The following is a 25,567-nucleotide window of genomic DNA, read 5'->3' on the forward strand; positions in this document are numbered from 1 at the left end:
CGTCAGATTGTTCATTTAACGTTGCATCCACCTCTTTTCCCCGTTCGTTCATCCTGTTTGCCAGACTGCTAGTTTTATCACCAATCAGCTTCACCTCTCCCCGCAGCAGCTCAAACCGGGCCTCGGCGCTCTCCTCCAAACTCTTAGTCCACTTTTGCATCTCGGCCATCATTTCTCTTCTTCCCTTTTCTATTTCTTCTTTATACCTTGTGATCTCGGTCTTTGTCTCTTCTCTGTATTTAGTTATTCCGTCGTTGGCTTTTTTAATCTCCGACATCATGTCCTTAGCCCACGGAGGTATTTCAGCGTTAGCACGTAGTGGGCTAGCTGCGTCACTGCTAGCTGAGGAGGCCCTGTTGGTGCTGCTGCCCGCCATGCGTTGTCTCTCTCGCCCCGCTCGGGCCGAACGAGAAGTCATCTTCGGTCCCAAACTGCACCAAAAATTCACCTCTCAGCTCCCAAAACCAAACGTTATGCGTCCAACCCTCCCAGTTGATAGAAATGTGTCGATGTTAAAAATTATTGACTACTTTTACACGGAGCTCCCGCACGCACGTCTTCACACGGCAAAGCACATCCGGAAGTCCGGTATTAAAATAACACCACTGCAGGTGACCAAGGAAAATGCGGCTCAAGTGTTTCGCAACCTGTACACCCCCTCCAGCCATGGTAAAAAAGCTGCTACGAAAATGAACTTTAAGGAGGGTGAGCTTGTAAGAATATCCAAATTGAGAGGGGTCTTTGATAAAAAATATGAGCAGAGTTATACGGACAAATTATTTACGGTGTCTGAAGGCATACCTCGTCAACCACCTGTTTACAAACTCAAAGATTATGATGGAGAAGAGATCAAGGGGACTTTTTATGAGAAAGAGTTACAAAAAGTGAAGGTATCAAGTGACAAGGCTTTTCAAGTGGAGAAAATTCTGAAAAGACGTGTGTTGAGGGGGAAAAAACAAATGTTTGTATGCTGGAAGAACTGGCCCGAGAAATTCAACAGCTGGGTTGAGACTGGCGCCATCAAGGATGTATAAAAACAAACAGACTCAACGCTCAGTCCTTCATTACAGCCATGGAGATAAATGAAGGGTTCTACATTACGCTGCCGTCCAATGCCAGCCTTGATGTATTTCAAAACAATACAAGCTCTAGTTATCAGGTAAACCTAGCACAACCTTTACACTTGGACGGTTCGTGGCAGGTCGCCATGACAGAAATGTCATACCCCCACACCTGGTATAACAAGCCTTTAGAAGTAGCCTATTTTGAATGGATAAAGAAACCAAAAGCCCCCGCGATAGCGAGCAAGTTAAAGCTTCAAATGTTTCGAGGAGGTTACTATAGTAGCATAAGTCAGCTCATGGTGGAACTCGAGTCCTGCTTCAGAAAAATTGACTCTGGTGTTAGTTTGTATTATAGTCCAATTCACAGGAAAATTGAATTTCAAGGAGATGGACAATATCGTTTTCGCTTTCCAAAGACCGTGGCTTATATGCTTGGAATAAAACCAGACCAGTGGCTCAAAGTTGATGATAAATCAGCAGCCCACCCCGCAGATATAAATGCAGGCGTAACTCATCTCTACTGTTATAGTAACGTGGTCAGTCACCAGCGGGTAGGTGATGCTTTTGCTCCTCTCCTGAGAACCGTAGATATAAAAGGGACATTCGGCGACACCATCACCCAGTATTTTAGTCCTGCGTACTACTTGCCAGTAACAAAAACGCATATTGAGAATATACAGATAGAGATAAAAAACGATCAGAACGAGCCGATAAAGTTTACCTACGGCAAGAGTGTAGTGACTTCATTTCCGACCTTCAAAAGCCGGGCAATCTTTTGCAAAACGATGATTCATCACGATCCACACCGTTTTGTGAGTTACTATGAAAATCAAGCTGGGGGGTCCTTGCCTAGTTTTTATGGAACACCAGTTATGTACGGCCGAGGTATTGGTTCTATATTCTCCAGATTATTTCGTTTTGTAGCCCCTCTGGTGAGAAAGGGATTTGCCATAGCTAAACCTCATCTGAAATCGGCGGCCAAAAATATTGCATCAGATGTTATCAATAAGGCGGTCCATAAATTTAGCAGCCAATCAGATCAGGGGTCTCAAGAAGGAGCAGGAGGTCTGATGGTTTTAGCAAGAAGGGCCAGGAAGAGACCTCCAGGAAAACAGGTTCCGGCCGGCGTTAAAAAGGGGAAGCAGACAGTCAAGAGAAAATCATTAGGGAAAAAACTCCCCCGAAGAAGGAACGTATTGGGGAGAGATATATTTTAGAGTGTTAAATATGGCTCTTTTACATCACAAATCTGCTGAATGCAGTATGGCTGAGCTAGATTTATTTTCGGCTCCCATGACGCAGCTTTCTATCGATGAAAAACACTACACAGAGGTCCTTCCGTTGTCTGCCATTACAGATGACGGACCCATTGAATTTTTCATTCCCGGGGACGGGGATAAATACCTCGATATGAATGACACCTTGATGCATCTCAGGATCAAAACAACCAACGCAGATGGGACTAATCTGGCAGCTGATGCCCCCGTGGCCCTCGTTAATTATCCACTGAATACAATTTTTAACCAATGCGACGTTATTCTAGGGGACAGGCTGATTTCTCAGTCCAGCTCGACTCATCCGTACAGAGCAATGATTGAAACGCTATTGAATTACTCTGATTCTACTTTAAAAACTCAGTTCACTGCCGGTTTATTTTATAAAGACACCGCGGGATCTATGAACTCCATAGTGATCGCCAATGGCCCTAACAAGGGTCTAGTAAAGAGAGCTGTATTCACAGCTGAATCTCGAGAACTCCATCTAATGGGGGCCCTGCACACCGATATATTTTTCAGCGAGAGGCTTCTCCTGAACTCTGTAGATTTGAGGATCAAACTCACCAGATCTAACGATGCGTTTACTCTCATGTGTGCAAATGATTCGACATACCGTCTAAAAATACTGGGGGCCTCACTTTTTATCAAGAAAGCCACCATCTCCCCTGCTGTGCGTTTAGGTCATGCTGCGGCTCTGATGAGAGGGAACGCCCTCTATCCTTTATCTCGCGTGAATATCAAAACATACAGCATCCCGGTGAATTCCAGAATATGCACCCAAGAAAATCTCTTTCTGGGTAATATGCCTAAATACATAGTATTGGGTATGGTAAATCAAGAAGCCTTCACCGGAAGGAGAACGCTTTCACCTTTTGATTTCCTTCATAATGATATGGAATATCTGGCTTTATGTCAGGACGGTAGGCAAGTACCAGCCAAAGCATTCCAACCTCAATTTAACCAGGGGTCTTCAGTCAGAGAGTTTTACAACATGTTTACGGCTACAGGGAGACACATGAAAGACTTACCTCTGTGTATCGACCGAGAGGATTTCGAACAAGGATACTCGTTATTCGTATTTAATCTCACTGCAGGGGAAGATGCTGACGCATTGTCCCCGATTACAAGCGGTAGTTTAAGACTGGAAATGAGATTTCGAGTAGGCTACCGCTACCACAGACTACCACTTTAATCGTATATTCTTGTTTTGATTCGATTCTGGTGATTAATTCAAAACGTCAAGTGTTGGTAGATTATTACTAAGAAGATATTACACCATGAATAATCATCAATTGGATAGTCTGCTGCGTCATATGGTGGGAGACTCTTTTGGTGGGGTGTGGGCGTCAGATCAGCTACCCCAAGTAAAACAATTATTTAGATACCCTGTATACATGATTGTAAATACCCACCCCTCCCACATGCCGGGAGAACACTGGCTAGCAGTGAGCTTAGAGGAGGACGATATGGGGACTTTTTTTGATTCTTTTGGCTTTCCTCCCGACTTTAGTCATTACCCCAAAAGCATCCTCCAATTTCTAGAAAAACAATGTAAAACTATTTTACACCACAATCAACAGCTTCAGAATGTCATGTCTACAGCCTGTGGTCAACATTGTGTTTTCTACATGTGTAAAAGAGCGTCTGGGTTGTCTTACGAAAATGTGTTGTCTATGTATCAAGATGATGTGATAAAAAATGATGCTGCTGTAACTAATTTTGTGAAAAAATACCAACGGTGTGAGAGACGTCATAAAGACACTCATTTTAACCACAGTGTTTGCTCTCTACAAATGTTTAAAGATTGTTACAAAATGTAGAAAATACAAATAAAAAGGTCTGAAGACAAAATTAATTCAAGTGACTCTGTCTTTTATTGAAAAAAAATAGAATACAACTTTATGGGGTAAAATGTAACCAGCTGGGGCTTATTTTTCTATCTTTCCTTATTCTTTTCTTCTTAAGAGGGGCACTCTGAGGTTCTTCCGCATCTGCGGTGTCTAGGGTTCCTGACACCTCACGGCTGAGGTTCGTTGGAGATGACTGATTATTTCCTCTTCTTCTTCTTCTTTTGGACATATTTTCTCCATATAGTTCGCCCTCTTTGACTACACGATATTGTTCACGAGCTTGTAGGTTTTGAAAAGCTGATAGAGGAATGTTGAGCTCATTCATACTATTTAAAAAAAAAAAACAGCCTTTAGGCTCCTGGACATTTGTTTTATACGAGGACGACAGATGTCTAAATAAATCTTACATGTGTGAACCTTTTACAGCTCTACCCTTTTCTACAAATTCCCCCGTGGGGGTCCATCCATCTGTACTCGTGACTAATTTACTCATAATGTACTCTGCATTCTTACGGTAACGCTTAGGGAGGTGTTGAAGTACCTCGTTCTTTATTTTATCATTGGACATGTCATCCTTTTCTTCTCCTTTTACCAACCCCGTGTCTTCGGGTAGAGTTAAAGCAATATGTCGTTCCTCCTTCCCGTCTTGTTTGAGTAAGGTGAGATATCGCTGCAGCAAGCCGTTGTATTTTCTTATTTTTTCATAAGAGGGTCCTGTTTCGTTTAACACCGCTCTCATTTTTTCATCCAGAGCATCTTCGGCAGTGCGTCTCATTGTTTCCTTACTATGGGGGTTAGTTACACCCGCCTGATTGAGTTGATTAAACTGGTGAGGTGATAACAAAAACATCTTTTGACTCATGATCGAATGAGTCCTCCTAAAAGCTGCGCTAAAACGGGAATCACAGCACCTAGCAGAGGCAGAAGAAAGCCTCCAGATTGATTTCTTAAGGCCTTCAATTTAGTTTTAAAATTGGCCTTTTTATTGGCCAAGAGTTTGATAATCTTCTTTTGTTTTTTCAGTTTGTTATACTGGGCGCCAGATAGTGGAATGTTACCCTTTAGAAGATTTAAAGACAGCTCACAGAGTGATTGAAGAAAATCCGTGGAGCAGTTCTTGAGTATATCCTTGCGCTTCGAGGGCTTGGCGTTACAAAAGGCCTTCAGCATCGGCATGTTTCGTTTTAAACGGGCTGACATACTGTTTTAAGTTTTCGGTTTTGGTACATAAACAACTGGTTAGGTAGTGCTCCCGATCTAAGTCTGTAGATGTCTGGACAGCTGGGGGTCATGTCTACGATTAAATAACCGTGAGGTTCTTTGGTGGCGTCTTCAAAACTCTGTAGGAAAAATGACTTATTGCCAGGGTATATTTGCTGAGCAAGTATGTTCATCTGCAATCTGTCTCGGGGGTTTTTAAACAAAACCATGTAATTAGTATTCAAACTAATGGTACGACTATTTTTCCCCTGATGAAAAACATTCTGTGTAAGCATCATAACACTCATATTCCTGTGATGACGGTATTGGGTGAAAAGTCTGACTACTTCCGGATGTTCGGAGGCCTGAAATATAACATCGTCCAATATAATCAAATGACTCTGATTTGGAGGAAATACAGATTCATCTTCAAATGATTCAGGCAGACCTTTGATGAATTTCATATTTTTATTCTTTTCCTGCAGTTCTGCATACATGGGCTGGAAAGAAGTATAAATCCACACAATATTTTGAGGCTGTACATCCATCACATGAATACAATTTTGCAATACATTCTTGACAAAAAAAGTTTTTCCACACCCACTGGGGCCAACTACTAAACAAGAAAAAGGTACACGTAGTCTGGGCTCAAAATCAATTTGGCTGGGTGAAAACATTTTTGTCTCTTCTTATTATTTCTCAATACCCAAAAGGCAAAGTATTTCCTCCGTCTAGCAGACGTCTCTTATCAAACACAACTCGGAACTTTTTAGTGAATGACACATTTCTCAAAACGAAACCCTCTTTATTCCGTACAATGTTGTGTTGCGGAGCCTCAATTACCCTCCCCCTCTCAGAGTTTTGAACGTAGCCTTCCACCAGATCTGTTAGACTGTCAAAGTTCACTCGTTCACAACATTCGTGCGTTTGTGTGATCCCTTTCACTCTCATCACAACCTTTTTCTGATTTTTGGTTTGGTAAGCATAACTTTTAGGGCCTGCTGAAACAAACTCTTCAATCGTGTCGCCCCCCAGTTCATCTGTCAGATCCCCCAGATAAACCCCCATGGGCAGTGGAGTCTCCCCCTGTCTTGTCACATAGATTATACTATCTGTGTCGTAGTAGAAAACTCTGTGCTGTAATTTCTCCGACTCACTGTACAGTTTCAGTCTGGCATACGCTGTGGTGAATGCTGCAATGAATATGTTATCTACCTTGTTGGGAGGAGAATAGCAATTGTCTCCGTAACACCACTGAACAAGAGCCGTCCTGTCGTTGAGGAATGAGAAATACTTAACCTTATGTTTAGCTAAAAACAAGAGGTTAAGAAATTCTTCTGTTTTGGTCACAATCTTAGTCTGAGTCAGATTGCTTCTCTGGGCAAATTTGCCCCAGAAACTGTTGAGACATAGTTTTGACACTTGTCTTTTGGCTGGATTTGATTTGATTTGATCTGCATCCAGCAAGATCCCCTGATTAACATGGTAGTCTGTCACATACTTTTTTCTGCTCTCATCATCTGTGGCCTCTGAAGGATAACCTGATGCTTCTTGTTTGCCTTTCAAAAATGTGTGTATATAGTCTACAAAAATGCTGTCGCTTTTGTTCTCAAAATGCCACACCTCTGTGATTTGAGTCAGATTGTACCCCATATCCAGGGCTTTGTTGAACTCTGTGGTCACCCAAACTCCTGTTAATGCTCTTTCCTCTATGCTGTGCATGCAGGGCCCCTGTTGATTGTTAAGCTCAGCGCATGTACGGCAGAGGGTGAACACTAGCTTGCCCGCTGCAGTTCTGTAGGGCAAGACTGGAAAGTAAAGGCCCTTGGGAGGGTCTACTGTGGCTCTGATTAACCCAAAATAACTCTGAGGATCTTTGAAATCTCGGAATATGATCTGGGGGTGTCCAAGTGATATAGGCCTGTACAGTTTACAAAAGGATAGAGCGAGGTGAAATCACAATAGTGAACCAGTTCATCGGCCGCTGCCGTGTGCCTCAACTTCACTGCACATGTCCTGCCCCCGTACAAAGCCTCCCGAGGGGTCAGTGGCTCTGGAGCTTTGTATTCCCTGAGGAAATCCTGCAAATCCTGATTGGATTTTTTCATCTCACCCCACGTATGCTCCCGCATAACGATCACTTTGGCCCCGTGAACAGACTGTAGCTCATGTAGCTTTTCCTCGCTGGCAGCATGGAGCTGCTCAAATGTGCCGCCTGTCAAGGGGTTTTTCTCATGACCCTTATAGCAAGATGGACACCCGTGATAGAAGCAACCAAGAAATTCCCATACAATCTTTGCGCCCGCAACTTCAGCAAAACCGTCCACGACAAAACGACCCACTTGTTTCTCACCCTCATTCAACGCATGCTGAATAAATACACCTTCGGCTTGGGCCACCCACTCCAGCCACTGAATACCTGCGTCCGAGTACGTCTTGTTTTCACGGCGGTAGTCGTCGGGTGGGGGAATTGCTAAGGTTTTGGGCGGTAGAAAGTTTGTTGTAAAAACTTTCTTGCATGCAGAAGCGATGGTCCCCCGACTAAAAGGATCCACTCCTGTCTCCTCGAGAAACCCTTTTCGAAATAAAGTGGCGCCCTGGGCAAGAATGTCAACATCGTTTTTACAGTAAAGCAATGCCTGCTTTCGAAAATCAAAAGTACCTGTGCGTACCGTCTCATACCATCTGAAAAAGTCACTCTTTTCATCAGTTGTCATGCGCTCAATCCCATAACAGTGTGCTGGTGGGTAAGGTCCGATATAACTCAGATTGGCCTCAGAGCTGAAACCGTGAGGGAAGTACCCCTTGATTTTATCTTCAAATCCCAAAGCTTTTGGCATTGCTGCTAAACGCACAGAGAGATAAGACAGTGAGTCTATGTACTTTTGTCCGAAATCCTGGTCAGTAAAAGAGATCACTTTACTTCCTTGCATTATCAAAGAGGGTTTTAGCCCCTGCTCAATCATTGCATTGATAACGAGATAGCTGTCAAAACCCTTAGCATTGTGAGCGATGAAGGTTGCATTTTTGAATTTGGGGGACCTAAAATGTGTCAGAAACTGCAGTGCACAGTCGACACCCTCAGCGACCCAAATTTTGCCTGCAAGGGTTTTTGTACACACCAAAAACGGGGCATGTGCACCTTCTGCCCCCGCCATTGTCTCAAAATCATAAAACACAATGTTGTCATTGTGTTCTGTCTCTTTGGGTAACACTCCGATGTAACACAGATGTTTTTCACACTCTCCTATAGAAGCAGAGGGTAATTTCTCGCCGCATGTTTTACATTTCTTCACCACACACTTGTGTGTTTTATCTGCACTACTCTTGGGGGTGTAGTAAGAAAGTTGGCAATCTACACACTTTTTGTGTAAATCGCAGTTACTGGCAATGCCTGATGCTCTCTGTGTCTGTTTTTTATGTCGAGAGTGGCAGCCAACCGTACGGCACTTTTTCTTACAATCTTTACAAAAGATGGGTTTAAACTCTTCCCGAGTACATGAGGGGTCAAGGCAGACAAAACAATGACCAGTACAGGTGTGTGTCCACTTTGAGCTGTAGCCTGTGTAACAATGTTCGCAGACATATGGAGAGCCTAAAAACCCCTTCAAGTCTTTAATCCCATAATAATGGTTTTTGAAGAGGAACAAAAACACAGTTTTGTCTCGTTTGGGGCCGTCTGTCTGGAATTTACAGTGGGCACGATCATCGTCGCCTCTGTAAAACACCACAATCTTGCATTTCAAACTCTCTTCGAATTTATCAATGTCGTTGAATGTCACAGCTGTCTGATCTGTCAAACCCACCCTCCTCTGAATCTGTATACCGCGTTCATAAGCTTCGCTATCAGTGATGTTGTTATGCAACAACATGGCTAAATTAATAGCAAAACACAGCTGGTTGGAAGGGTTCTGAACAACGTAAAGAAACCTCTTCTTCTTTCTGACAATTTCACTGTCCAACATTTTACTAGCCAATCGTTTCTCACCACCGCCACGGGGTGATTGAACAATTTGCACCACAAGCTCAAGATTGCTGTCTGCCATTACCTCCAAATTTGACTGCACTGCATTGAACAGGGCATCCTCAAAATCATTCAGATTATTAACACCATGGGCATTTAAAATGGCTGACACGTTAGCCTGTAGCTGTTCACCTTGCAGTTCAATCTGTACAAGATCTTCCCTCTCTGCCCGTGCAAAAGCCTCATGTAGCATAGCATGTACATTGCTCATCAGAACCCTATAATAGGCCGCAAAGTCTACGCCAGCGTTAGGAGGAGTTAGGACTAGAGTCTGACGCAGTTCTGTGTTATTGAATACAGGTCGAGAGAAAACACATGTTGAGGTATCTCGGCTGGCGCCTCCACCATGTTGTAACGAGGAAACTGGTGATTCTGAGTCACTCGGAATGTCATTCTGATCAACATGTCCACCACTTTGCATGGAGGAAACTGGTGATTCTGAGTCACTCGGGGGGTCACTAACATATCCACCATTTTGGACTGTGTAGACTGATGATTCCGAGTCACTCAGAGTGTCACTAACATATCCACCATTTTGGACTGTGTAGACTGATGATTCCCAGTCACTCAGAGTGTCACTAATATATCCACCATCTTGCACAGTGGAAACTGGTAATACGGCATTGGCTGAAGCTTTGCTATTTTGTCCATTCAGACGGAGTACATCGTCTGGGAGCTGATTTAAAAGCCCCCGGTTCTGGTAATAGTCTAGTGTCCATTCCATTGCGTCATTTAATGCTGGAGAGGTTGAGTTTGTTTCAGAGGAGGGGGGATGTACGCATGCAACTGTTTCTTTGTCATTTGATTCACTGATACTCCCTGAACACGGAGGAGAAGACATGTCTCCAAAAGCGTATTCCTCCTCACTGCTTAACTCATGCATGTTTCGCATATCCTCAAGAAAAGACAGTTCTCTAGCTATGGGGGGTTCTGCTTCTGAGGGGCTAGGAGATTCGTTTTCAGCTGAGCCTGCTATTTCATGATATTTCCCGACCCCCGAGGAAATGACAGGTCTTCAAGCCTGTAATCCTCATCACTGCTTAGCCCGCTTATGTTATGTATATCCCGAAGAAAAGACCTGTCTACATCTGTTAAATCATCCATGTTTGACCGTTTATGAAATCATTCCCCATCAAACAAAAAAAAAAACCAAGATAAATCAAAAATAGATGGGGCACCACTGAAGAAACATTTCACACCGCTTCTACATTTATGGACATAAAGCCAACATACCATTCGGATACATCATTAGCAGTTTACATGAGACCCGTCCAGCTTATTCATTTGGTGTGACCGAAAAAGTTGACCGTAACATCAGCAAGGGTCCTCTTGATAATAGGGGATAGCTCTATAGAGAAAAAAGAGAGAATAAAAAAAAAGAGGATAAGTATTTTTTGAACACAGGATTATACATTTAACAAACAATTCATTTAGCGCTCATCTTATAAAATAACCATAAAAGGCATTTACCGGAATGATAACTCGTCAGGAGTGTATCAGGGCCTGAGTTCAATATCGACCTGATTCTCAAGCAGATTCTGTGTTGAGGGTTGACCCCCACCTGCTGAAGAGGGGCTGTGTCTGTCGGACTCGTTTGGGATGTGTATGAACCAGTCACAGGTGTTACACACTGAGATCAGACACGAGGGCAGGACGGGTGTGTAAAAACTCCAGAAAGGAGTCCTCTTGGGGGTCGCTGCTGGCTGGCTCACGCGGGGAATTCAACGCCTTTTAATAGAAATGAGTAAGTATATTAAAAACATTATTTTGGATACTTTACTCGTAAATTAAAAAAAGCCAGTAAATACAACAACATCCAAGCCAAGCAACATTAAATAATTAAATGCTATTATAAAAATAAAAAAAAGTACTTACCAGTGTTTTTCTTCCAAAAGATCAGATCCGGGGTCCAGGAAAAAAGCACACAGATGATCTGCTACTCACTACATGGCCTCTCTGGTGAATCTGTAACCTTTATAAAAAGCCCAGCTGAACTAGCGAGGTTTATGACTCTAAAAACCCACCAATCGGATTATTCCTAGTTGTTTAACAAATTAGCATCACATTTGTTTTTTTTATGACAGAGAAAATACTGTTTAGGCTTATTCTTATATATATATATATATATATATATATATATATATATATATATATATATATATATATACATTGATGTACATACACATTACAAACATGTAGATAGTAGAAAAAACTAAAAATAATTTCCCAGCCTTTCTGTGTTCTGATCAGTTCTGAATCGACATATTTTGGTCTGGATATATTGACACCTCCGAGTCTCCTCTCAAAAACCCCCTCCTACCTGCTTTTTCTATACTTTTAAAGCCTCAGCCGACTGCAGGACCTTGGGTGTTAAGAGACAGGAGTCTTCATCTCCATGTGAAGACATCCGTGACTGCTTCACACACGCACCTAGGAAGGCAAAAGGTGCTTTCTTTCTTCTGATCAGCCCCAATCTGCATACTCTGTCTGAATACATTGAGAGTTACTTTTGACTCTAACAGTGTTCCACTGGAGTCATAGCTTTCTGAACTTATTTCTTAGCAGCAATTCGGTTTCTTTTTAACGGCCTAGGCGAATTTTGGCTTTTTTTTTTTTTTTTCTCTTGCCAAGATACTTTTAGACACACTTTGAGGTATGCAAAGCCTTAAAACTAGAACACTGATGGCTGGCATACGTTGCATGCTTCATCGCCTTTTAACAAGAGAGTAAGTATATAAAACGTTATTTTGTATATTTTACACATCAGCAGAAACAGAGAGAGAGATAGATGGAAGGAAGGGGTGAGGAAGTCTCCGCCAACTCCACGCACACACACACCTCCTTGGGAGGACATCAGTGAAGGTCCCCACACCCACACACACACACAAGCACACACACACACACACACACACACACACACACACACACACACACACACACACACACACACACACACACACACAAATGGGGGGCGGGCCCACCTGTCACTTTTTATGCATACTAATGTGATTGAAACATTTTTTATGATACACCATAAGGCGCAACAGTGGGGGCTTTTCACACCTGTGAATACACATCAACCCCCTCCTATCGACGGATCTCACACCTACTTAGGATATCACACCTACTTGAGATCTCACACCTCGAACAAAGGGAGGCGGGACTTAGCTCATTAGCATAAGTAGGGGAAGGTGTGACCTGTCACAGCACCTGTCAACCCCCATGCATACTAATGAGATGAAAGCGGGATGAATCTTACTACTGACGTATGACCTTAAAAAAAAGCTGTTTTTAAGAGCAGAGCTCAAAATTGCTCCTTTCCCTCTGAATTCCTGCCTTTATGTCTCGTAAAACATATCAAATCCTGCATTCACTTTTTTAATTGTAATTTTCAAGCAACTTTAAGCATAAATGTAGAAAAAATAAAAACCTGCAAGATGCTCTTTAAAATCGTCAATGTAATGCACGTTAGAGGTTTTGTGTTGGACATGAAGTTAGCTAACGTTAGCTAACTCGACCAGGTTAGCATGTTAAGCTGTACTCTCTGTGGCAGCTAGCTTAATACAAAGAGGGGTTTTTTGCTTCATTGCAAACTTTTCTTACAAATGTGTGTTAATCTACCGAAACTGTAGGGACAGTTTGTTTCTACTCAACTATACAGACCATTGTTGAGGAGATGCAAAACATACTGTACATGAGTTGGATCCAACATATACCTTGAGTAATGTTACTTTGCTGCTAAAAATGAAACATCATTATCAGATGAGGACATCACCTAGACCAGGGCTATTCAACTACACATTCAGTTGGGCCAGATTTTATAACTACAAAATTCAGCTGGGCCAGACATTCAGCGGCCTGTAAAAAGCGGGTAGTGACACATTTTAAACCAACACATATTACTGCGATGAAAAACTTGCAATTTTTATTCATTGTTCATCTAACAAAGGTACGTCAAAAAGTGCATAAAAACACAACAAATTAGCATTAATTTAACAGAATCTGAAAAAAAAGTGCACAGTTGTAGCATTACATTTGTTTGCTTTAGAAGTCAAATATTCAGGTTATTTTTTCTGAACCAGGCACATCACAAAGTGCATTTACTGAATACAATAATAGCAGTCTTAATAAATGCGCTCACATACAAAAAAAACAGCTAAAGAGCTCCAATGCAACACAAAGAGGTAGTACTGTAGCAATATTTTTTCACCTTTCAAGTAATAACAACAAAATCATACGTTTTGGTCACATTTGTCCCAGACACATTACAAAGTGCACTTAAATGAATACAGAAAGAACTGTCAAACACTTCAGTGCACAAACCCATAACAAGGGATACGGGTAGCTATATGAATGAATACATCACTACACGTTTACTATAGTAAACTAGGTGCTTACTATCACCTCATTTGTGATTTGTCATCGCTGACTTTCTCAATGGGAGAAGGGACATTTTTTGTTTTGAACAAGAGCAGTGATTTTTGGCTCATAGGATGTCAATGCAATCCTAAGACATTGGTGAAGAGTGCTGTCAGTCAGGGAGCAGCGAGTGCTACTTTTGATTGAGTTCCTGTGTGAAAAGCTTGATTCACATGTGTAGGTTGATCCAAACATACTGGGCACACAGATCGCTACTTTCTGAACGTTAGGGAACTGCTGTTTTTTGACATCACTCCAAAACTTCGCTGGCCCGTTAGTGCGCTGCATGTCAATAAGTTCCAGTGTATATTTCCCCTTGTCGATGCAGGGGACCACTTCCTTTGCTCTGGTTGATACGTCCCTCTCTATTGCGACAGTGAAGGGGTCTCTGGCAAAGCCCATCATCACGTCTGTGGGCAGAGCAAGTCCATCCAATCGACCGGCAAAGTTCTCTTTCAACCTCGCAATGAAATCTGTCATCACATCCGTGATTTGTGCCGGAGATGTGATGTGTTTGGGGAGCGTCGGAAAATGCAGCATCCGACCCGTGCTCAAGTCGGTAGCGAAAAGGTCCAGCTTGACTTGGATCTGCTCCACAAGATCAATGACCGTTTTGTCTCTGTTTACGCTTCAGAGTTGAGAGGGACATGTTTTAGAGTTGCTATCATAGGACCACCGTTACTAGCACCACTAGATGCACTTTCAAAAAACGTGCTGCGTTGTGGTTTGGTGGTTTCTATGCAACGCGGAGTGTTGCGTTCATGGTCTGTACTAGTGTAGGAATTTGGCTACGGGAGGCTGGGCCACTCGGGAGTTGGTTCTGGGCCGCATCCGGCCCGCGGGCCGCCAGTTGAATAGGCCTGACCTAGACCCTCCAGAAAAACGCGATTCTGCGATCGCAGAATTGTCCGCATAATCAGCAAAATGGCGCAGATTTTTAAAAGGCCGCATATTTATCAAAAGGCTGCATAATCTCCTCATTTTTCCACACAAAGTTGAGAAAAAAAAAAGTTAACTCATCTTGATGTGAAGTAGTGACTTCACATCGTCATTAGCTCGCGCATCACAGAAGGTAAACAACACCGTAGAGTGAACGTGTGGAGCTCACACGATAAAGAAAACACCAAGAGGAACACATCTAATCCATCTCATTTACCGACGAACATTTCTGCTAAAGACCGGGCAAAGCAGTACCCCGATGTCTTTCATGAAAGTGGGGGGAAACTATTCTGCACCCCGTGCAACTGTGTGTTGGAGCATAAAGGCCCGGACACACCTGGCCGATTATCGGTGTCGGTGTTAGTCGGACGACGAAGCGTGCCCTGTCGCCCAAACTCAATTAGGTGTGTCCCGCATCGTCGGCCGTGACACGCCTTATTTGGCCTTTCATGGCCGACGCATGGCCGATTCAACATGTTGAATCGGCCATGCGTCGGGTCGGGCAGTCGGGCCAAATAAATCACTGGCTGTTCAGCTAGCGAATCAGTACATAAGAAGCGAAACGGAGGTGAGTGATGAAAACAAACGCTTTAAGAAGGCACGAAGAATGTCTTCCGCAAGCAACACTCCAATGGCTGATAGCTCCAGTACCGCACAAGACATGTTTTCGATGGACGAGAGTGAAAATGGAACGCACACGCTATTTGTTGTTTGTTTATATCTTATATTTGTTATATATTAGTCTGTTCTTCTTCTCTGTCTTCCGGTTGTTGCCTATTTTACGAATACAAACTACCGCCGCCTGCTGGTAAGGAGAGTTATTGCCACTCACGCATGCGCAGTTCGTACGTGCTACTTGGCCGTCGGCTAAAGTCTTTGCGGTGTGTTCCGTCAGGACGTGTTTTTTGGTGTCAGTTTGGTGTGTCAGGGCCTTAAGAGAAAATCGACGGTGACGACCCACTTTGATTCATTCAAACATTCGAAAATGCTTTCTGCTGCTGCGGTCAAGAAAGCCAAACAACTCACGTTCACCGAGGCATCAACCTCCAAAACCCTTTCGAGGGCTACAAGAAACAAAGTGAGTAGCCTACAATATTGAAGCTGGTCAGATAACGAGCGAGTAAATGAAAACAGAATGAGGCGGAGAAGTGTGTGTGTGTGTGTGTGTGTGTGTGTGTGTGTGTGTGTGTGTGTGTGTGTGTGTGTGTGTGTGTGTGTGTGTGTGTGTGTGTGTGTGTGTGTGTGTGTGTGTGTGTGTGTGTGTGTGTGTGTGTGTGTGTGTGTGTGTGTGTGTGTGTGTGTGTGTGTGTGTGTGTGTGTGTGTGTGTGTGTGTGTGTGTGCGTGCGTGCGTGCGTGCGTGCGTGCGTGCGTGCGTGCGTGCGTGCGTGCGTGCGTGCGTGCGTGTGTGTGTGTGTGTGAGATTAAAATAGCCCAATTGCTTTTACAATAATTAAACATTGAATGTGTTTAATTGAATAGTAAAGGGGTTAACGTTAGTGGCAGTTTGTGTGTGAGAGAGAATAAATAAGACAGCCCAATATTTTTTTTTAAATCTATTATTTTTCCTGCATATTTAGCATATTTCGCAACTTTCCGCATATTTCGCAACTTCCCGCAATTTCACCGCATACAATCACATAAAAACCCTGCATGTTTAATCCCATAATCAAGGATTTTAACACGCATAGTCAAGGAATTTAGCCCGCATTATCAAGGATTTTTGCCCGTGTTTTTCTGGAGGGTCTAATCACCAAAGTGTGTGAGTCTGTCAGGGGATTTGATCTGTTCTCTGCATGTCGTACACACTGCTCTGGTATTACTTATCTTGTAAAATGTAAGTCTCCCGCTCTTGTCATCGTTCAGGCTTTGCATTTGAACTCCTATGACTGGTTGCGGACTTGAAGGGAACGACTTCCTGGCCTTCCTGACATCCAGGAAAAAGGTGAGATTCTAATACATTTGAATGCCAAAAGCAAGTTATTGTTTTTAACTTTTTAAATATGATTGTTTTGGGGCATTTCTGTTTTATTGGACAGAGGCAGTAGATATCTACTGGAAACAGTGGAAAGGGGGGAGATGATATGCAGCAAAAGGCCCAGCCGGATGGTTGTTGCTCCGTGTGGAACGTGTTTTATCAGGTAAAGCACTTTGGTTACCCAGTTATTTATGGTATTGAGATTGAATTTAGCCTTTGGAATGTAATTTCCAACAGTGCATTGTAAAGACTGAAAAAACAGGCTCAGGTTAAAGCTTGGCATGATTTGGTCTTTTACTTAAGAGGATGTTTGTCCTCCTGTGTTGTCTTATTTCCTTATCGTTCTTTCAGGTGTAACATCTACCAATGGTTGTACATGACAGAGACCTCCTCCACCTCTTTGCTGTCTTACTAGTTCATCCTTCTGATCAGGTCATTTCCTAAATAGTGGTAAGTTTTACAGTTCAGTGTACGTTAATTTAGCAACTTAATGCTTTACCGCTGTTGAATAAACCCTATATTGCTAATCATTTTATTAAAACTACAATTTGTAAACTTTTTGATTCCAATTACAATAATCTTTTTGTTATAATTTTAAAACATATCTTAACATCCATCAGAAATCAATACAACAAATCATCCAACACTAAATAGAAGAAATCTGGACCTATTTATTTTTATACAGCAGCATGTTTTGGGACTGCTCATTGATGTCATCAAGAGCCATTGAGTCTACCTTTTGTAGTCGGCCTCTTAGAGTGTTTATCATTTCTTTGTCTCTTAACATTCCTATAATAATTAGTTTTTTATTGTTGATATTGTTTTGTTCTTTATTTTTGTTGTGAGAATCACTTTGCAATTGTGTAAGTGCGATATAAATAGTTATACTAATATTATTGTTGTTACCATCATTACTATTATTGATAATGTCTTCTTTGTTTTCTTTATTTATCGCTGCAGAAAGGATCATGCCAGCCCACATCAAACACCTGATCAAGAGCTTGTGAAACTCACTGCTGCGGACACCTGTGTGCAGTGGCGGCCGGCCAATAGGGGCGCTAGGGGCGCCGCCCCACCTCTTCCCACATACAAAAAAAAATATTAAAAAAAATATTAAATTAAAAAATATAGCCTATATTTAAAAAAAGAAATATTAAAAAAAGATATATATTTTATATTTTTTATTTTTAATGAACAAAGTAAATATCATACAATTGGTATCAGTAAAATATATAATCTACAATAAAATCTTGTTTCCTGCCTGGCCTTGCCCTTGGCACGTTACAAAAGTGTCAATAGTAAACTGTGCCGCCGAAACATAATTTCAGCCAATCAGCGGCTTCAAATATTTTGGTCACGAGGGCGCTCACTCGGCGCCCACGTTGCTTACGTGCGTTGACGTGAGTTGTTTTTAAGACTCGTGAGGAACTGGGGTAGTATCTATAGTAACGCAGTGTAGGCGGAGCCGTGACGTCATCTTCAATGAGCTCCCCAGAAAAACAACACAGCCGTTAGCTCTTAGCACTCAGAGCTCACAGCTCTTCATATCTGTTCAGAAACTTGACAAAAGTTAAACAAGTACAAACCACATACTGTCTATGTCATGGCGAATACAATCGCTGGTTTATTTATGTCTGTATAGGCCGTTGTTGTGAGTGTGGACGGTCGGAGCATTTACAACGTTAGCTTAGCCAAATCTCCATTAGAAAACACGCATTTTAAAAGGTTTTTCGCCTGCCGTCTGTCTGCAGACTTGTCAAAGCCTTCATTCATGGTTTTTACTATCCGGTATCAGTATGTTGTTACTTCGGCATCATTTTGAAACGTGTATTACAATTAAATCACGGTCAAATATGTTCATCTTGTTGTAGTCGTAGCCCCCTTGACAGCGATTCTCTCTCTAGTTTAGACTGCGGTCAAGCCAGCCTCCACTCGGAAAAACCTAGTCAAGCCAGCCCTCATGTGATATTGCGGTGCGCGAATATCCTATGCATTACGGTAGAGTCAAAAAAATCCTCCCTCTGTGTTTAGATGAGAATAAAACAAAACCTGTCCAGTATAATATATCCATCTCACTCCAGGGTGATAGCAGGACACCCCATGTAGTCACTCAGAAAAAATCAGGACATTCTAATGTACAGTTTCAAAATAAAAGACCTTTGAAGTCTCATATATGAGCTATCATCCCTGTTTTTAGATGAGAATAAAACAAAAACTGTCCAGTATCATAGATCCATCTCACTCCAGGGTGATAGCAGGACACCCCATGGAGTCACTCAGAAAAAATCAGGACATTCTGATGTACAGTTTCAAAATAAAAGACCTTTGAAGTCTGCTATCACCCTGGAGTGAGATGGATCTATGATACTGGACAGTTTTGGTTTTATTCTCATCTAAAAACAGGGATGATAGCTCATACAATAGAGATTTCAAAGGTCTTTTATTTTGAAACCCTAGATCAGAATGTCCTGATTTTTTCTGAGTGACTAGATGGGATGTCCTGCTATCACCCTGAAGTGAAATGAGTCTTTGATACTGGACAGTTTTTGTTTTATTCTCATCTAAACACAGAGGGATGATTTTTTTTTTACTCTACCGTAATGCATAGGATACTCGCGCACCGCAATATCACGTGAGGGCTGGCTTGACTAGGTTTTCCCGAGTGGAGGCTGGCTTGACCGCAGTTAGTTTAGCATACTCAGCCCGACTCAGCCTGGTTGTTCCTGGCCCTAGAACCACGATTTTATGGGGCCATTACATCACCAGAATTACCAATTTAAGGGGTCATTTCACCCCAAAAAAATGTTTTTACTCACTATATCAACAGCCCCACCAAATATATTTTCCACCAGCCGCCACTGCATGTGTGATATTCGACTCTGACTGGAACCCTCAAAATGACCTGCAGGTACGATATATATATCTGCTCTGTCTGTCCTAAAGATAGTTCAATAGGGCTACAACAACAACAGTCTTTCCGTTTATTCCCTCGGTTCTTTAAGTGTATATTTTCCTATTTAATGCTTAAAAAACGTTGAACAGCAGCTGCACATGATGCTCTTTTGACCCCTCTTTTAACTTTTTATTTCAGGTTCAAGCTCGGTGTCATCATTTTGGCCAGTCTAAGGCGGTGAAGGTGTACCGTCTGATCACTAGAAACTATGAGAGGGAAATGCTGGATAAAGCTAGTCTGAAGCTCGGGTTGGACCGTGCCGTCGTGCAGAGCATGAGTGGGAAAAAAGAAGGCAACAACAACGGGGTTAGAAAAAGAAAATCTGTCATATTTCTAGATGCCAAGTAATTTTTGGGTCAGTTGCTGTTGCAGTACGCTTAGTTTATTTTCGAAAAGAGTTTTCTAAACATTATATCGCAGTCTTACTGTCGCCAACTCCGTTTCTAATATGCAATAAGACTAAAGTGCGTCTATGATTTATTTTCGATCTTTCCAATCCAGACGAGAGGGAGCGGGGCAGTTTACACACACAACCTGCTACATGCATGCAACACACACACACACACACACACACACACACACACACACACACACGCGCGCGCGCGTGTGCGCACACACATGGCGGAGAGAACTAAGCGCCCCGAGGGTAGTTAAGTTACCGTCTTGAGCATGGATGTATAATAAGAACTGGATACAGCGTCGTAGGAAGGGTCTCGTTCTTTCCTATGAGAGCTGCTCATTGGCGCATGAAGTCAAAATGGCCCAACTTTTGAGAGAGCGAAACGTCACAGATTACCCGTCATGCCTGGCTGTCAGAGCAGAATAACCCGTATGTGCGCTCACAGAGCATGCGGCCCTAATGCCCCGCCCCCCGAGCTCACACTCTCGGCTCAGTAGAATTAATGGAGACCAAATGATTGTAATAAGGGCTATAAAATAGTTCATAGAGGGTAGTTTATTTAGTTTCAAAAATATTATCCACCGATTTACAGACCTCTCTTTCCCCATGTAAGCCTATGGGAAAAAGTATTTCTGGGCCGGTCGACGTCACAGACTGAAATTGTAGTACCTTGGGTTTCGTGAAAGGCGCTATATAAATATTATGTATTATTATTATTATTACCACCGTTTGGACACAATGAATATTTTCCTCAGAGTCCGGCGCACTTCCTGGGGGCTTGGTCTTGAGGTGGAAAATGCTCGTTGCCAAAAGTGCAATAAGAATTTAGCATGTAAGGGCGGTAACATGAGCTATTTGTCTAAACATTTAGCAAAAGTGCACCACATTCAGACGGAGAAATGCACCGGGTTCGACTGTCTTTCTAGTAGCTCTGTAGCCCCATCCACGAGTAACGTTTCCACGTCAGGTGTTATGTATGCTAGCAGCAACACACGGAGTTAACTCAATTACACAAACATGGGTTAATGATTAGAAGTAACTGAGTTATTTATTTTGTTAAAGTTTCAGCTATTCTGTTTACAGTTCTGTCATCAGATTATTTAATACTATTTGTTAAAACATTGTTTTTTCTTATTTTCAGTTTGCTTCAAGCAGTGGCTGTACGAAAAAGACGTGGAGGACCAAGAAATGCTGGCCAGATTGGCAAAGACCGGAAAATACATAACAGAGAAGATAATGGATATTAACAAGAAAAAGAAAAAAAATTATAATTTCTTTGTTGCTGTTTACATTTTGAATTATATTTGTTATTTTTAAATCAAATGCATCTATTTTAGATGATATATTTATTTAGATGTAGGTTTTTTTTGTAATATTATTGTATTAAGTATAATTTATTAAATAAAAATACTGTTATGAACACTATACAATGTCTTTATTTTAATAGTTACCAGAATACATTGTATATTTAATACTATAAGCTGGTGATAGATAAATGCTGGTCTGCTGGTATGCCAGCAAAACCAGCATGGATGTTGTGTTTTGGTCACCAGCATGGACCAGCATGCTGGTCCATGCTGGTGACCAAAACACAACATATACAGGACTGTCTCAGAAAATTAGAATATTGTGATAAAGTTCTTTATTTTCTGTAATGCAATTAAAAAAACAAAAATGTCATACATTCTGGATTCATTACAAATCAACTGAAATATTGCAAGCCTTTTATTATTTTAATATTGCTGATTATGGCATACAGCTTAAGAAAACTCAAAAATCCTATCTCAAAAAATTAGAATAGTTCCTCAGACCAAGTAAAAAAAAAAGATTTATAACAGCAAAACACAATCAAACATTTGAAAATGTCCATTAATGCACTCAGTACTTGGTTGGGAATCCTTTTGCACGGATTACTGCATCAATGCGGCGTGGCATGGAGGCAATCAGCCTGTGGCATTGCTGAGGTGTTATGGATGCCCAGGATGCTTCAATAGCGGCCTTTAGCTCATTAGCATTGTTGGGTCTGGTGTCTTTCAGCTTCTTCTCCACAATACCCCACATATTCTCTATGGGGTTCAGGTCAGGGGAATTTGCAGGCCAATCGAGGACAGTAATGCCATGGTCAGTACACCAGTTACTGGTGGTTTTGGCACTGTGGGCAGGTGCCAGATCATGCTGGAAAATGAATTCCTCATCTCCATAGAGCTTTTCAGCAGACGGAAGCATGTAGTGCTCTAAAATCTCTTGGTACACAGCTGCATTTACTCTGGGCTTGATGAAACACAGTGGACCAACACCAGCAGCTGACATGGCTCCCCAAACCATCGCTGACTGTGGGAACTTCACACTGGATTTCAAGCAACTTGGATTTTGCTCCTCTCCAGCCTTTCTCCAGACTCTGGCGCCTTGACTTCCAAATGAAATACAAAACTTGCTTTCGTCTGAAAAGAGGACTTTGGACCACTGTGCAACTGTCCAGTGCTTCTTTTCCTTAGCCCAAGTCAGACGCCTCTTCCGTTGTCTTGAGTTCAGAAGTGGCTTGACCATGGGAATACGGCTATTGTAGCCCATTTCCCGGACACGTCTGTGAACAGTGACTTTTGATACCTGGACTCCAGCTTCAGTCCACTGTCTTTGAAGCTCCCCCAAATTCTGGAAGCGACTCTTCTTCACAATGCTGTTAAGGCTGCGGTCATCTCTCTTGGTTGTGCAGCGTTTCCTGCCACATTTCCCCCTTCCAACAGACTTTTTGTGGATGTGCTTTGAAACTGCACTCTGTGAACAGCTTGCTCTTTGAGAAATTTCTTTTTGTGTCTTACCCTCCTGATGGAGGGTGTCAATGACGGTCCTCTGGACAGCAGTCAGATCAGCAGTCTTCCCCATACTTGTGATTTAGTTTACTGAACCAAGCTGAGTGTTTTTCAAGGCTCAGGAAACCCTTGCAGGTGTTTCGAGTTAATTAGACGATTCAAGTGATTCGTTGAACACCCTACTAGTATACTTTTTCATGATATTCTAATATTTAGAGATAGGATATTTGAGTTTTCTTAAGCTGTATGCCATAATCAGCAATATTAAAATAATAAAAGGCTTGCAATATTTCAGTTGATTTGTAATGAATCCAGAATGTATGACATTTTTGTTTTTTTAATTGCATTACAGAAAATAAAGAACTTTATCACAATATTCTAATTTTCTGAGACAGTCCTGTATGCTGGTCCATGCAGGTCAACACCATGCTGGTTTTTTCAGCAGGAACGCAACCACACACTTGTAAAAAAATAACACACTCTATAAAGTCAGGCAACACTATAACCAGGCTTCGTGTGATTCTGTTTATTTGTACCTTACTTTGACCCTCCGTTCACTGTCATTGATCATTGTGAAGAGCAGGCAGACGTTTTGTTTTGTATTAGCAGCTATCGGATGGAATTGGGCTGCACAGGTTGTGCTGTCCGACTATCACAAGTAGAATCATAATGAAAAGGTAAAGTGTGCCTGTAGAATACGGCTTATGCCACAATAGGATAGCAACAAGTAGTCAAGATAGTCAGTTTAGCTTCGGTTGCTGTTGCATAACTGCGGTCAACTCAGCCGTCTCTCGCGTTCGCTTGGTCAAATCAGCAGCTATTCATTTTTGAGTGCGCAATGAATAGTGCCTTTACGGTAATCGCTGTACAAGGGTAAAATAATGCATGTTTTTTTTTTGTTGTTTTATTTGCAATACAAGTCATTTGTACCATAAGTTATTAATAAAACTGACACTGTTTGACTCAGTCCTAGTTTGACTGCTACAATAAAATGAAGTTTTTACTGTGTACTTTTTGGGTAATACTCTCTCAAAGTCCCCTCCTGAGAACAAAATCATGCCACTTCTGCTTCCACCTTATTTTCATTTAGTAGTTTGCCTTATTTTTATTCAGTACTCCTTTTCCTCCTTTTTCTTCCTCTTCTCGAGTAGTCAGTGTGGTGCTGTTGCTTTGGTCTGGGTCTCTGGATCTGTGAGCTAACCACGCCCCGTTCATTTGCATATAAGGAATGGAAATTAGTCATTATGAAATACAAGTCCCCCTAAATAAATAAACGTGTCATTATGAAATACAAGTCCCCTGAAATAAATAAATGTGTCATATGAAATACAAGTCTCTTGAAATAAATAAATGTGTCATTATGAAATAAAAGTCTCTTGAAATAAATAAATGTGTCATTATGAAATAAAAGTCCCATGAAATAAATAAATGTGTATTTAAATGTACATGTATACATATTTATTGCCTCATTTAATTATTTCAGAATTTATTTCATAGGCATATTTATATATATATGTATTTTTTTAATTATTTATTTATTTAATTTTGGCTTAAATGGCATTCCATAGCTAGGAAGGTTCCTAATCTAAATGGACTATTCAACTTCAGCCTAGGCTCAAATGGGTGTAGGTCTTCCGCAAACAAATGACAGTCAATAGAGAACCGCAGTGACGCGTCGTAAAACCCGGAAATAAGTTAGCATTTTTAGCACTTCCGGTTCCTTCCTCAAAAAGCAATGCATTTTTTCCATAGGGTTTTGGAAAATAGCTCTAAATAAGGTCTGTGGTTGACACAAATTTAAGAGGTAAATCACGTTTTGTTCTACGACATTAAATACATCAGCAGTGACCTCACTGGGGACTTTTGAAGAGTTTACGTGTCTGAAAAACGATGGTTGTTACCGAATGGCTGAATAGGACTACAGAAATTGTCGAGACCGTTGTACGTCATTACACCGAACACGTAAACACTCCCGCTAAGTTTGTTTTCCCCTGTGTTCTGCTTGAAAGCAAGTACCTGCTGTTAGAAATTAAAATCAATGTTTTAATGGGGAAATGTAGTTTAAACATGCCGTCAGTTTTAATGCTCTTTTATACTGAAAAAACAGAAATTCTTGTGCACAAGCAGTTAAGCTTTTATTCTGAAAATCCTTCATCTACGGTTAGCATTTAGCATGTGGCTAATATACGATTTCCTGAAGAGGTGAATTTAGTACCGAAATGATATGGAGTGGTGCAAACCGAAGCCTACTGATTTAACACTACAACTACAGATGTCGAGATACTACCATGCTGAATATTAAATGAAGGTACAGTTTATTTGAATACATTATTGTTTACAGACGAGAGTAGCATGTGACAACATCCGGAATGACCGGAAACCAAACGAGCCGAGAAGTATTTTTTAGAGTATTGATTACAGCGTTTAGAATGTGTTAAATGAAAAGTGATGAAAGAGAATATGAGGAGAAAAGGCGTGTTAAGCATATATTGAATGTGAAAAGAACCAATCCTCTGTTTAAATGCAACAACGGACGAGGCGAGCCGGCTGGCGGGGAGGAGCCAGCAGAGGATATATAACAGCACCGGAGGAGAGATCCAGGCTCTTCTCTTCCCTATCGAGGAGCGGATCACAGCTGTTTGTCTGACTGAACAA

The 25,567-nt window shown here is 41.7% G+C and overlaps 1 protein-coding gene and 1 long non-coding RNA gene across 3 annotated transcripts in view; one reads left to right on the forward strand and one right to left on the reverse strand.

Annotated features, from left to right (window-relative positions):
- The window catches only part of LOC307014674, a 34,814-nt gene extending 16,113 nt beyond the window's left edge, over positions 1-18,701 (forward strand). The window contains exons 2-5 of the long non-coding RNA XR_013801290.1: positions 16,638-16,716; positions 16,811-16,912; positions 17,101-17,199; positions 17,710-18,701. This is a non-coding gene — a long non-coding RNA (uncharacterized lncRNA). The remainder of the gene's footprint in view (positions 1-16,637; positions 16,717-16,810; positions 16,913-17,100; positions 17,200-17,709) is intronic.
- Positions 5,898-11,355, reverse strand: LOC307016541 (uncharacterized protein). Of its 2 annotated transcripts, none has more exons than XM_079645668.1 (2): positions 10,886-11,355; positions 5,898-10,763 (listed from the first exon to the last, which is right to left on the reverse strand). In XM_079645668.1, the coding sequence occupies exon 2, from the start codon at positions 10,305-10,307 to the stop codon at positions 7,242-7,244; it is 3,066 nt and encodes a 1,021-aa protein (XP_079501794.1). In that variant the 5' UTR covers positions 10,308-10,763; positions 10,886-11,355; the 3' UTR covers positions 5,898-7,241. Both variants share the same exon structure in this region, with proteins under 2 accessions (XP_079501794.1, XP_079501795.1).
- Positions 18,702-25,567: the final 6,866 nt, after the last annotated feature.

Source organism: Notothenia rossii, assembly GCF_949606895.1.
Source record: "Notothenia rossii genome assembly, chromosome: 8".
Taxonomy (NCBI): Eukaryota; Metazoa; Chordata; class Actinopteri; order Perciformes; family Nototheniidae; genus Notothenia; species Notothenia rossii.